At 40.5% G+C, this 14,168-nt stretch overlaps 1 protein-coding gene and 1 long non-coding RNA gene across 10 annotated transcripts in view; one reads left to right on the plus strand and one right to left on the minus strand.

Moving 5' to 3' along the window:
• Positions 1-4,649, minus strand: part of LOC127537427 (uncharacterized) — a 104,238-nt gene extending 99,589 nt beyond the window's left edge. For both annotated transcript variants that reach the window (XR_007947049.1, XR_007947050.1), the window contains exons 1-2: positions 3,753-4,649; positions 3,494-3,633 (exon numbers count right to left, since the gene is read on the minus strand). This is a non-coding gene — a long non-coding RNA (uncharacterized LOC127537427). The remainder of the gene's footprint in view (positions 1-3,493; positions 3,634-3,752) is intronic.
• smap1 (small ArfGAP 1) overlaps positions 1-14,168 on the plus strand; it is a 156,165-nt gene that overhangs the window by 127,823 nt on the left and 14,174 nt on the right. For all 8 annotated transcript variants that reach the window (XM_051959653.1, XM_051959656.1, XM_051959654.1 and 5 more), the window contains one exon: positions 6,037-6,229. In XM_051959653.1, coding sequence (XP_051815613.1) covers positions 6,037-6,229 — 193 coding nt within the window. The remainder of the gene's footprint in view (positions 1-6,036; positions 6,230-14,168) is intronic.

The following is a 14,168-nucleotide window of genomic DNA, read 5'->3' on the forward strand; positions in this document are numbered from 1 at the left end:
GAAATTGCTCAGGACAAAAGCATTTGCCAAATAAATGTAATATAACAAGTTATTTGGCAACATAAAAATTATGGTTTGGTTTGTAGCTCAATTTTGGGATCATGTTTCTGGACATTTTCAGTACAGAAGAAAAAAATAAGAAGTGAATGTTACATTTTTAGCATTTAATGTTCAAAAGTGTCTCATTGGCCATATTTTGTAGTGCATCAGCCATTAAAGTGTTCACTTGCTGGCATGTTGTCACTGGCATGCTATAGCTGAAAGACAACAGGTGGTGCACAGCGCACAGTGTTGGTGGAAATCATGCTAGTAGCAAAACAGAAGTCTGATCTAAACATTTTCTACTGAATGTTTCAGGATGTGCACCTTTACATGCCTATTATTATGCCATCAATCAATCATCAGCTCAGTATTGTTCCTTTTTACTTCCAGATGAGTCAGAAGCACAGGCTTTTGAGACATACTGACTTGTCAAATTAGGAGGAGAGCAGGTGCATCTAATGACAGCAACAATTGCTCTGTTTAAGTAATTATAGGAGGACAATGCAGCAATTACTAACATTTTTCCTTGCACTTGTGTACCATTCTGAATCAATCAGTCAAATCAAGCAGGCCTCCCCTGAAGCTAAAGCTTCTGCCGTACCACATTTCCTTTTTGTGTTACTGTCTGTTTACTTCATCTTAGCAAGGAAACAGTGACTGATAACGGGAAAAGAAGCCATGATCAGTGATGCTACGAAAAATATCCTAACTTTGTAAGATGTGCTCTTAATGTGCTCTTCATCTGTCTAACTCTGGCAGCTAAAGCTTCAATTTAATTTCACTTATGCTCTGGAAACCATTTTGGCACTGAGCAAGCATAGTTGTTTTTTTCTGCCATCGCTTCAAGGTGCATTATGAATAGACTTGTAATGGTCAGTATGGACAGGAGAAATGATTGCAGCAAACCAAACCTGTTTCAGTCTTCATAAGGGCATTTAAATATGGCTTGCATAAAAAAATGTCAATCTACAGAAGGGTGGCAAACTAAAGGAAAAAACAACATGAAGTGTCCATGTATGGTGTTTGGCCACTATATCCTGCAAGAACAGCTTCACTGCTCCTTGACATTGATTCTCCAAGTCTCTCAACTCTACTTGATGCATAAAACAGCATTCTTCCAGAACATGTATTCTCATTAGGTGTTTTGATGAAGGCGGTGTAGAGTGCTGTCTTAACACATGGCTTCAAAATCTCCCAGAAATGTTCTGTTGTGTTGAGATCTAGTGACTGTGAAGGTCCCAGCATATGATTCACATCATTTTCAAGCCACCCATTGACCCTTCAGCCCTGTGGATGGGGACATTATCGTTCTGGAAGAGACCAGCTTTCAACAGGCCACAATTGTTTCATCACAACATGAAGTTGATCACTCAGAACTTCTTTGTATTGATTTGCAGTGACTCTTCCTTGTAAGTGGACAAGTAGACTCAAACCACGGCAAAATGCCACCGACAGTAATACCAAGCCATGGAGTCTGTTATGCTGTAGGGGTCAAGCATTCAGATTTTTTTTCTCTAATTTGGCACGCATATATATCTTTTTAGTTTAGATTATTGTTGTCCTGACTTACCCTCATGATTAAGTCTGTCTGTCTGTCTGTCTGTCTGTGTCATGTGGTTGGTAGTATTTTGAGCATGAACACTGATAATTGGTTAGTTTGTTGGAAGGCTTTATTATACATTTAAGATACAACTCTACATCTGTTACTTTTTCTTTTGTCATTAGCACATCAATTTTCGTTTCTTTTGTATAATTTGTATCAGAAGCTGTCACTTTTGCAAAAATTCAAGTTGGATTGATTTCAGACTAAGAGAATTTCTTCAACTCGCATCACTTAATGTTAAAATAAGTTATGTTTGGTTGCACTAGGTTTTGCTGGTTCATAATTTTCCAGAATGCTGTTGTTAGCCTATACGAAACTATTACTTATTTAAACCGACAATTCAGGAAAAAGTTTGTTACCTTGCTGACATGTTTTGACAGCCTCTGCTGTCTTCTTCAGAGCGTCATCCGACGTTTGCTGACGTGTCCTTTTTTTGGTTTTACTGCTGTGTTGATGTCTCCTCATAATAACAACAAAAGGTAGCAAAATCAAAACACACACAAAAATCGGACAATAAAAATAAGGATTTAATCACCATTCCATATATCCGTGGGATAACCGAACCAATACAATGCATTATGAGGAGACTTAACATCAACACAGCAGTAAAACCATATACAAAACTCCGGCAGCTGTTAGTCCATCCCAAAGACAGAATAGAACCGGACAATAAATGCAATATCATCAACGAAATACCGTGCAAATCATGTAACAACACATACATTGGTGAAACAGGCAGGTCATTCAAAACAAGAAGAAACGAACACCAAACAGAATGGAAAAAGGAAACAACCGGACGCCTCACAAGATCACCAAAAGAAAAAGCCGAACAAGAAAATAAAAAATCAGCCATCACAGATCACTGCAGAAGACAAAATCACATTATGGACTGGGACGGGGGGAGGATTATAGCCTCGGAGACAAACTGAAACGATGGATCAAGGAAGCCATCGAAATCAGGAAGCGGGCGGGCCACACTATGAACCGGGACGAGGGGGCCTACATTCTCTCGCACACCTGGGACACCATCCTCCGGAGACCACGGGACGGTGGGAGGCGTGGTTGGTTTGACAGACTCTGACAGATCTGTCAAACCGACCACGTGATAAAAAGGACACGTCAGCAAACGTCGGATGACGCTCTGAAGAAGACAGCAGAGGCTGTCGAAACATGTCAGCAAGGTAACAAACTTTTTCCTGAACTGTCGGTTTAAATAAGTAATAGTTTCGTATAGTACATAACGACAAAATGAACCTAATCCAACTGTTGTTAGCCTGTTAGCCAGGCTAGTTCTTGCAGTTTTTGCTCAGAACTCAGCCTGTGCTTTTCTCCTATCCCTATCCCATCCTCACTGAATTTTACAAGGCAGATTTGAGTCTGGTTCTTCACAGCACCTCTGCTGCTTCACTGCCAGCATCACAAAGTGGTCTGCTTTTATGAAGTCACATACAGATCACTGGACTGTAAGACACTTATACACTGAGAATTTAGAAATAAAGACTTTTACACGCTGATTGTTTAAAGTGACAACTTAAATGTGTGTGTTTGACTTGAATGTTTGTTGTTGAGCCTTAACATTTAAAATATAGTAGGTCTTAATTTTGGTTTATGACATTTGAGTCTTATTGTAATTGTAGCAATGTCACCATGTTCCCCAATCTAATTACTGCTCTGTCAATTGAAATGTGCTTCTAAAATACAACATTAAAGTCAAAGGTCTGAATTTAAGACTAACACTGTAAGTTGCAAACATCACAGTTTAAGTCGTACAGTAGCAATTAAAAGTGTACACATCAGCAAAAAGTTAGTTATCACTTCTTAGTGCAAACTGGATTAGTCTTGCCCCACCTCCAGTTTTCATTGGTTCACTTCCCACATGCTCCACATGTTGCTGCTCCTTTCCAAATCTTACTGGATGATGGTCTTATCACAGCGGTTCAGAGCCGGCAGACGATGCCTTGAGTCACGCCATCCACCCCACAACACTTCTGAAAGAAGGAAGCAGAATCACCGGTGATTACCACAGCTCGGAGGATTTGAAGTCTGTTAAATGTATTTTTTAACTTTGCGAACAAGCTTAGCAGCAAATAGGCTTTGATTGAGTTACCTTATATAGCTCACTGACATCAGGCAGATCGGGTGAGGACAGTTTGCTGCCTGCATGTCCTCACCTTCCATCGCTCCTTTATACAGGAGCAAGTGTCATACTATTTTGCAGCAGCTATTAATAGCTAGCTCCATCCTGCCTCCATCAACACCTGACTCACCTTAACTGGCTCCACTTGAGAGAAAATGCACTCTGATTGTGTATCTGTGTCTTTGGCATGACCAGCCATCCATCTTTTCTCCTCAGCTCTGTTCATCCCTCCATCGAGCCTCTACCTCCTTTCCTTTTTGCTCATCCTTGCCTTAGCTGCCTGTTTTTCTCCTTACCTTATTTCTCTGCCTTCCATCACTCTTTCTCTCAAATTTCCTTCCCTACTTTTCCTTGTGCACCGTTTCCAACCTACATTATTTTTACTTTTTCCCCCTCTCCTCTCCTGTTCTTCTTGCATTTCCTGGTCTTGCTTTTCTGTCCTCTCTCCTACCCTCCTTCCAACCTCACAATATCTCTCACCATCCTCCCCTCCTCTCTACTTTTCTCCCCGAGTCAAAGGGAGTCAGCAGAGAGAGACTGAGGGGAGCAGCACTGCCTGCTAAGCAGCAGGGGACAACACACTCGCCAAGCTGTGTGTGTATGTGTGTGTGTGTGTGTGTGATTAATGTATAATTTGTGTGTAGATGCAGTGTGCTTGTGACTCTGGATTCAGTGTGTTTATTCACTGGAGAGTGGGTTGCAGGAGCTGCTGTTTATCACACTGTCTCTCCTTATCTTATTCATGAAGTCCAGCAGACTGTCGCCTCCCCCTTTCTCTCTCTGATGTCTGTCCCATCCCTTCTCACACACACCTGTGCAGAGCTCTTAAGCAGGTGCTACTTTTTTGTCAGCTCCATCCATTACATGTAATGGATGTGTGCCTGAAAGGTTCTTTAAATATAAGGTGTGTGTGTGTGTGTGTGTGTGTGTGTGTGTGTGTGTGTGTGTGTGTGTGTGTGTGTGTGTGTGTGTGTGTGTGTGTGTGTGTGTGTGTGTGTGTGTGTGTGTGTGTGTGTGTGTGTGTGTGTGTGTGTCCTGTCTGCAACAGTTCATGTCTACCTCTCTTTGCAGCCACCTAATTAATGTCATCTGTCTCACTTACAGTGACAATGCGTCTCCTCTATTGTCCCCTCCATTTTTTCCTCCTTTCCTGTCCTTTATTCACCTCTTGCTCTTTTCCCCTTCATTTTTAACCTTTCTTCTCTCTTCTTGTCTCACCCTGACATACAGTTAACTATAAATATGAGTGACTATGTTCCCAGTTAAACTGTATCTACTATTTGTTACCTGGGCAGTCTTGAGATCAAACAATAGGGAATAAAAGAGAAAGAAAATGTCAGATTTAGCTAGTGAATGTTTTTGAAACTCCACATGAGCAGCCTTGGCCAAAGAAGGTGTCAAAATCTGCCAAGTACCAGAAGGACAGAATGTCTTGTTTGCTCATCCTTTGGCATGATAGTTTCTGATTTCCCTCATAATTTAGCTGCTTTATTTGGGAAAAGTTTATTTTTTGTTTAGTAAAAGTTCTTATATGGTTGCTTGTGTTTAGATAAAACATTATAGAATTCGAGGTTGGTCTTGTTTCCTTCTACAGTATCTCTTTTGTTTTTCTCACAACTTTAACTGTAGTCCTTGCTTCTTGGCCTTTTTGTTATATTACCATCAGTGGCCCTCAATAATTTGTGCAGATTTTTCACATGAAAAGCCTGCCAGAAAAACTAGAAATCATGCCCTTTCAAGCCACTGCAAGGCTTTTAATGTAAAATATGCCTGCAGGGAGCCCCGAGTTTGAGTCAAGGCAGCTTGATGGTGATTGAAAGAAGTGTAAAGTAAAAGTGATTGGACTTTTTAATTACTAAGAAAAATATTGGGGTTGAATAATGAGGATAACAAATGTGTCAGATTGATCACATTAGTGCTGTGGAAGTGTATGCTATGCTGAATCTATCAAGATAAGAGAAAACATAAAAGGAACTGCTGAATTTGTATCAGAGACCATTAAGGTGCAGCAGGTTAGAAAACATCTACTAATGTGATAAAATTGGCACAAAATGTCCTGATTCTCTCTTCTAGTTTGGTAAATAAAGGCTTCAGTCACACTTTAAGATGCTACTTTTCATGGTACATGCAGTTATGAATTGACAAGAGCAAGTACAGTAAGATATAACCCATAAAACACTGAATGTGTTTGGGTGGACCTATACATATTTCATGACAGTTCTCTCATCCTCTCCTCTCTGTTTCTGTCTGACAGTCTAGATCCAGTACAGCACCTGCACAGGTGGATCCCTCCACCTCCTCCTCAGTCTCCTCCTCTACCTCCACCACTACCACTACCAAGGCAGAGGAGAAGAAGCTTTTATCTAAGGACTCCATTCTGTCTCTGTATGCCAGCAGCTCAGTGGGCAGTCAGCCGCAGAGCCAGCAACAGCCGGCTCCAGGACAAGGTAATGCACACCCTCACATTGGCAGTCTTTTTATTAACTCTTCCTTATCGGCATTAAGGAAACTCAACAGATTTTTCTCTTTCAGCATCTCTATATATTTACATTGTGAAATTCAAGCAAGATTCTGTCTCACAGTTGTTCTGACCTTTGTTGCAGTTACTCCTTTACTCAAATTCATCTGACCATGAGAGCTGCACTAAATAATCACATCCATCCATTCTCTATACACCGCTTTATCCTCACTAGGGTCGTGGGGGTGCTGGAGCCTATCCCAGCTGACTCGGGCGAAGGCAGGGGACACCCTGGACAGGTCGCCAGTCTGTCGCAGGGCTACATATACAGTCGAACAATCACACTCACACCTACGGACAATTTAGAGTAATCAATCAAACCTCAGCATATTTTTGGACAGTGGGAGGAAGCTGGAGTACCCGGAGAAAAACCCACGCATGCACAGGGAGAACATGCAAACTCCATGCAGAAAGATCCTGGGCTCAGGCCGGGACTCGAACCAGGGATCTTCTTGCTGCAAGGCGAAAGTGCTAACCACTACTCCACTGTGCAGCCCTAAATAATCACATCACATATACTAAATCACATACACTACCATTCAGATAATTTCATGTTTTCCATGAAAATTCACACTTTTATTCATGTGCTAACATAATTGCACAAGGGTTTTCTAATCATCAATTAGCCCTTCAGTATGATTAACTAGCACAATGTAGCATTAGAACACAGGAGTGATGGTTGTTAGAAATGGGCCTCTGTACTTCTATGGAGATATTCCATTAAAAATCAGCTGTGTGATTAGTCAACGAAGTAATTAACCCTCGGAACCCTAAAAAGTGCTGGCAGGTTTGAATGGATCTTTAATGGATCTTTTATCTTTAAAATAGTTGCTAAAATGCTCCTATTGTCAGAGCCAGAAACTGTAAAAGCAGACAGAACCATCTGATTTTCAGATTTCTGATTGTTCTTCAACTAACCACATGCGACTTCCAGTTACGCTGGAAAAAATATGCAAGCCTAAGCTTAAAATTGTAATTTTTTTCTTTAGAAATTTGCCAAAAATCAATAGCTCAGACCAATCCTGTAAAAAACAAAAAAAAATCTGCACTCTTCAACACCACAGACAGTGACTAAGCTAAAACCACCTGTAATGTGACTAAAAGTTTTAGGTTAAACTGGAGGCCGTTTACACGGAGCATTGTTTAAATACAGACTTTCTAATACAGCTCAATCTATAAAGATACTGGAAATCCAGACTGGAGCATGACAAATGTCCTCTTACTTTATGACTAATCAACTAGTCTAAACTTATATTTTGAAATTTTTAGTTTTGAAATCTTAAATGTTTCATCAGCATGGAAATTTGTCTTTAGGAACATCCCTACTTGTACTAATTGCATCTGAAAATGAACATTAAATCTATGTCCTCTTTCACCTGAACTGGGGTGTAGTTTATGCTAAAAACTTACGAACATCTTACTTTTTGTTAGCCTAGCCGCGCTAGACAACCCACGGCAACGAATTTAATTCTCTGCCAGGGTGGGTCTAGTTACCCTCGGTAAGCCTCGAGGTTGGATGCTTCTAAAACTGGCCGACGAATCACCATGAAGTGTAGAGTCAGAAGGCGGGCGTAACTAAGTGACGACAGAGGTGCGACGATTCTGACAGAAACAACCGGAAACAACTAGCCTAGCCGCGCTAGACAACCCACGGCAACGAATTTAATTCTCTGCCAGGGTCGACAACAGTCGTTGAGCTCCATTAGCACCGACTCTGAATAATCTTTCTGTTAACATGTCTGTAATATACTTGAGCTTCACCCATTGACTGTATAAATAAGGCTTCACCGAACTCCCTCATCCTCTGATTTCCGGCGCTCTAAGAACTACATCAGTCTATTCGTTGCGCTGATTGGTTGTATACCTACCCAACTGCTGCAGAGTGATTTGAAAGACAACCTTTTAGCCCGCCTCCCTCCCTGTCGAGAGTTCCTAGACCCTTGTGTCGAGCTGGGTCTAGTGTGGCTAGGCTAACTTTTTGTACTTTTACTGTTGAAATCTGAGCTACTCAACCAAAGCTAAAGTTTACAGCCGCAGTGTGTAATAAAATGTATCTCTGGACCAGGCTGCATGGTACCCAGGAGGAAGATGTAGCAGTCAGCTTTGCAGTGATTCTCAGCCTTTTCATCTCCTCCAAGTGACAGCGAATGAGGTTGAGTTTCACTTTGTTTTGCCTCATTTAACTTAACTGCGTCTGCTTTGCAACCGTTGTTGTTTTACCTTACCTGCTTTGTAGTCACAGACCTTTTAATCATGATGAGTGTGCTGATGCTCACAGCAATGCATGCAGTGACCCACAGTTAGACTTGTGGTGATTGGTGACCAGACTGAGTATTGATGATTGAGGATGCCAATGCAGAAAACTTTTATTTAGTGACATAGGTATCTCTACTACTGCTTTTTGTCCCTCTTTAGTCATTGATTAAACTCCTAAAAAAGCTGTGTGTCAAACTTATATATTTACCATGAAAATAATCCCTTCCTGCCTTAAAATGACCTAAATGTTATTCTGTACATTTGCCTTCTTTCTTATGCATAGATCTAGCATCCCCAGCTCTCCCTCCACTCACTCCTCCACACTTGCTGCAGCTGAAGCACACCAGCTCACCTCTGATTCCGCTGAAACACTATAAAACTACTCTATGCTATGCAAGTTGTAGTATTGGGGTGATTCAGCCATACATGTTCAACTGGAAACTGATTCTGAATGAGAAAAAGAATACAGAAAGCCCAGCCTATAAGCTGACAGGATTATTTCCTTTGATTTCTTACATATGAAACCCTGAAAGTCTGAATCTGTGTTTTAGAAATTGTCATCAGTACAAAGCAATGTCAGGATGGAAAACCTCAGCTGGGGTGTTGAGTTCTTATTTCGCTCATAATGTGTCTTCCAAGTTATAAAAGAACCATATGGCGATGTTAACAAGGTAAAAAAAACTTTCAAGAAGGGAGATCTTTATAGCAACCTGCTTGAGATTTATTTTCCATCTGCCAACCTGACAAGTACACTGTGTGGTCTGACCCCTGTCTCCATCGTCCATATGAAGATGATAGCGCTGATTCTAGCCTGTAGGTGTGTGCCACTCTTTGTGAGCCATGTGTGACCTCAGCTCTTCTTTCCATGTGTCAAATGTGTTTCTGCTGAATCCATGACATTCCCTTGTATATTCAGTAAATGTCCGGTAATTATAGATCATTGACTTCCTTGAGGGCTGCACAGTGGCTCATGGTTACCACAATCGCCTTGCAGCTAGAAGATCCCGGTTCGTGTCCCGGCCTTCCTGAGATCTTTCTGCTTGGAGTTTGCATGTTCTCCCTGTGCATGTGTAGGTTTCCTCTGGGTACTGTGGCTTCCTCCCACAGTCCAAAAACATGCCGAGGTTGACTGGTAATTCTAAATTGTTCGTAGGTGTGAATGCAAGTGTGATTGTTTGTCTCTATGTGTAGTCCTGTGATAGACTGGTGACCTGTCCGGGGTGTCCTCTGTCTTCACCTTAAGTCAACTCATATAGACTCCAACCCCCCCACCACCCTAATAAGGATTAAGCAGTGTATAGATGATGGATGGATGGATGGATGGATGGACGGAGGAAGGGAGGGAGAAACTACCATTCAGAAGATCCAAGCTGTAACTGCAGAAAACTTATCAGTCTGTTTTATTATCAGTATATTTTAGTGCATCTTGCGCTAACCAAAACATAGAAATCTTGACATTTGTTGAGTATAAGATGTTGAAACCTAAATCCAAATGAATTGGAATTATGCTGTGCAGGATGTGAAAATTTTTTAACTGTTTGCTAGCATTTTCACCATATTAACTTTATCATGTGATGTAAAGTTAGATGATCTGTTAATAGCCGACAGTCCACAAACATCAGTGAATGCAGACAAGTGTAAATTTGCCTAGGGTGGTGCAAGTTGGAGCAAAAGATTGTCTGCATGAGTTGAAAATAGTTAAGCTGGGGCAAAAAAGTGTGTATCCTGAGGCTTAGTGTCTGTATTTCATAGATGTACAGAGGGCAGAGGAGAGGGACTGGAGGAAAACAGCATAAACAAGTAGAGTTTTGAGGAAATGGGCTGAGCGATCTCCCAAAACCTGCACAGACTCACCCTACATACATTCTTAATGTGTGTTTTGCTATCCAACATGCACAGTGAGTCTGTTATTAGAATTTGGATTAATTCATCCTGGCCACGCCTTTACAGACACACGCAGAACAAGAACGTAGAAGACTAGTAAGCAGCCTTTTTGGACTGACATCTGACACCACTGGGAGACTAAAGCAATGTCTGTTTGTGTCTAGTTTTTAGGAGTTTCAGAAAGTTTCTTTCAAGGTTGGGGAGTATGAATACACACGTGGACAAAATTGTTGGTACCCCTCAGTTAAAGAAGGAAAAACCCACAATTCTCACTGAAATCACTTGAAACTCACAAAAGTAACAATAAATAAAAATTTATTGAAAATTAAATAATCAAAATCAGCCATCACTTTTGAATTGTTGATTAACATAATTATTTAAAAAAACAAACTAATGAAATAGGGCTGGACAAAAATGATGGTACCCATAACTTAATATTTTGTTGCACAACTTTTTGAGGCAATCACTGCAATTAAACAATTTCTGTATTTGTCAATGAGCGTTCTGCAGCTGTCAACAGGTATTTTGGCCCACTCCTCATGAGCAAACAGCTCCAGTTGTCTCAGGTTTGATGGGTGTCTTCTCCAAATGGCATGTTTCAGCTCCTTCCACATATGTTCAATGGGATTCAGATCTGGGCTCATAGAAGGCCACTTTAGAATGGTCCAACGCTTTTCTCTCAGCCATTCTTGGGTGTTTTTGGCTGTGTGTTTTGGATCGTTGTCCTGTTGGAAGACCCATGACCTGCGACTGAGACCAAGCTTTCTGACACTAGGCAGCACATTTCTCTCCAGAACGCCTTGATAGTCTTCAGATTTCATCGTACCTTGCACACTTTCAAGACACCCTGTGCCAGATGCAGCAAAGCAGCCCCAAAACATTACTGAGCCTCCTCCATGTTTCACCGTAGGGACAGTGTTCTTTTCTTCGTATGCTTGGTTTTTGAGTCTATGAACATAGAGTTGATGTGCCTTACCAAAAAGCTCCAGTTTGGTCTCATCTGTCCAAAGGACATTCTCCCAGAAGCTTTGTGGCTTGTCAACATGCATTTTTGCAAATTCCAGTCTGGCTTTTTTATGAGTTTTTTTCAGCAGTGGTGTCCTCCTTGGTCGTCTCCCATGAAGTCCACTTTGGCTCAAACAACGACAAATGGTGCGATCTGACACTGATGTACCTTGGCCTTGGAGTTCACCTTTAATTTCTTTGGAGGTTGCTCTGGGCTCTTTGGATACAATTCGAACGATCCATCTCTTCAATTTGTCATCAATTTTCCTCTTGCGGCCACGTCCAGGGAGGTTGGCTACTGTCCCGTGGGTCTTGAACTTCTGAATAATATGAGCCACTGTTGTCACAGGAACTTCAAGCTGTTTAGAGATGGTCTTATAGCCTTTACCTTTAAGATGTTTGTCTATCATTTTTTTTCGGATGTCCTGGGACAATTCTCTCCTTCGCTTTCTGTTGTCCATGTTCAGTGTGGTACACACCTTTTCACCAAACAGCAGGGTGACTACTTGTCTCCCTTTAAATAGGCAGACTGACTGATTATGAGTTTGGAAACACCTGTGATGTCAATTAAATGACACACCTGAGTTAATCATGTCACTCTGGTCAAATAGTTTTCAATCTTTTATAGAGGTACCATCATTTTTGTCCAGGCCTGTTTCATTAGTTTGTTTTTTTAAATAATTATGTTAATCAACAATTCAAAAGTAATGGCTGTTTTTGATTATTTAATTTTCAATAAATTTTTATTTATTGTTACTTTTGTGAGTTTCAAGTGATTTCATTGAGAATTGTGGGTTTTTCCTTCTTTAACTGAGGGGTACCAACAATTTTGTCCACGTGTGTACATCCTAATCTTTTTATAGTTCAATTTTTCTTTAGAAATCTAGAAAACAACTAGAGAAAAAGTTTGGACAGCAAGTATAAAACATGTTTTTCCTCTCTTTTATCCCTGTAATCATCCTCTGACCTCCAACAGTAACCTTGTGCCTATTTTTTTTAAATGCATCAGATTTTTTCATTGTCATTAGATAAATGGTAGTTGTTGAACCAAGAATCCTCAGTACTATTATTTTTGAATGTTGAATTTGACAGGCACATAAAAGCAGTGCAATGTGTTGCACATGTAAATATAAGCAAATACTACATATTTAGAGTATCACGAGCAGAAACAACATACACTATAGATGCATAAGGTTGCACATTAGGTTTTCATACATAAATGTACACACTCTTACGTACATATACATCAAAGGAAAGATGCATCAGAAAAATGGAGGAGAGTGAAGACAGATTAAAGGTCAGAAAACAGCCAGGTCTCATCCATGCTGCATTTACCAGACTCCCACTGCAGCAGTGAAAATAAAGATGTGTCTGCAGATTCACTCTCCTCTCACTGTTATTATGTATAAAGACTGAAGTGCCAGGATGTTTATGTGTTCGCACGTAGGCAAATATTCATACATACTATATGGTAAATATGCATTACCCTGAGCGTGTTTGGAGTGTGTGGGAAAGAATTAGCACTTAGCGTGTTTGCTGCATACTGGAGAATAGTAGGCAACAGATTTGTACGACAAGCACATGTGCATATTGATCATACTGCTGCATGTTTACACTGATGTAGCGAGGATTAGGAATTTAAATCAGGATGAAGGGCTTTCTGCTGCCTTATTGTCTCTGTATCCAAATAAATGCTGATGCAGATCAAAGCCCAATAACCTTGCCAGACTAATGCCCTAAATCACCGACTTTCATCCTGTGTGTACTGTATGTGTGTGTTTTCTTATTGTAGCAGGATGAATGTTACTCAAAGTTCGACTAATAATGAATTTTTCAAAATGCCAGATTACACAGAAGGCAAACCAAATTCCATAGTATTTGGTCCATTATTGGTGATATATTGATTCCGAGATATCTAATTTATACAAATGAAAGGTTTTAAACTTCTAGACTTGATATGAATTGTGCTACAAGATGCCATTTTTCCCTATAATTTTGTCTTCATTCACACCAGTGTCCCAGTTTTGAGTCTTGTATTGAATTTCCTCCTGTTCATTGTATTGTGTTTACATGGAGCACTGGCTGGGAAATTATTTTTTTCATTTCCTTGCATACATGATAAATACTGGTATCCCAGTTATTGATTAGTACAAGCTATTTGCATATGTGCCTGTGAAGCTTACAACACAAACCAACAATTTATATGACACTCCTGTACCTACTAGACTAACCCTAAATTAATTTGACTGTGGATATTGAAAACGAGGCCATTTTGGCTTATAGCGGGCTTAGCACTAATAAATGCCAGCATCACACTGCGGATTTGGTTTATCCATCTTAGTGCCAGTAATGGGAGACGGGGGGTGACAGGAAATATTAAACATGTCTTCCACTTTGACTAGCAGTCATGCTGACACTGCCACTGCATTGGATGAGGGAGCAGAGGATGAAGATGATTGGAATAGGGTCATCATGATGGAGATCTATGGTAGAGTTGAACTATATGAGCACCAACTCCAACCCCCATGAGAGTGGTAATAGTATAGTACAGAGAAGCCAGTTAGGGGGAACAACTGTTCATCATTTGAATGAAACCTCTGTGCAGGTTCAAAAACTTGATTATAACTTAGATACTTAAGTTCATGTAAATACAGTCAGTGAGGAGGCAGTCTGTAGCTTTGTTTACATGCAGTCAGAATATCTGGATAATGTCAGAAGGTTTT

The sequence above is a fragment of the Acanthochromis polyacanthus genome, chromosome 15, assembly GCF_021347895.1.
Source record: "Acanthochromis polyacanthus isolate Apoly-LR-REF ecotype Palm Island chromosome 15, KAUST_Apoly_ChrSc, whole genome shotgun sequence".
Taxonomy (NCBI): Eukaryota; Metazoa; Chordata; class Actinopteri; family Pomacentridae; genus Acanthochromis; species Acanthochromis polyacanthus.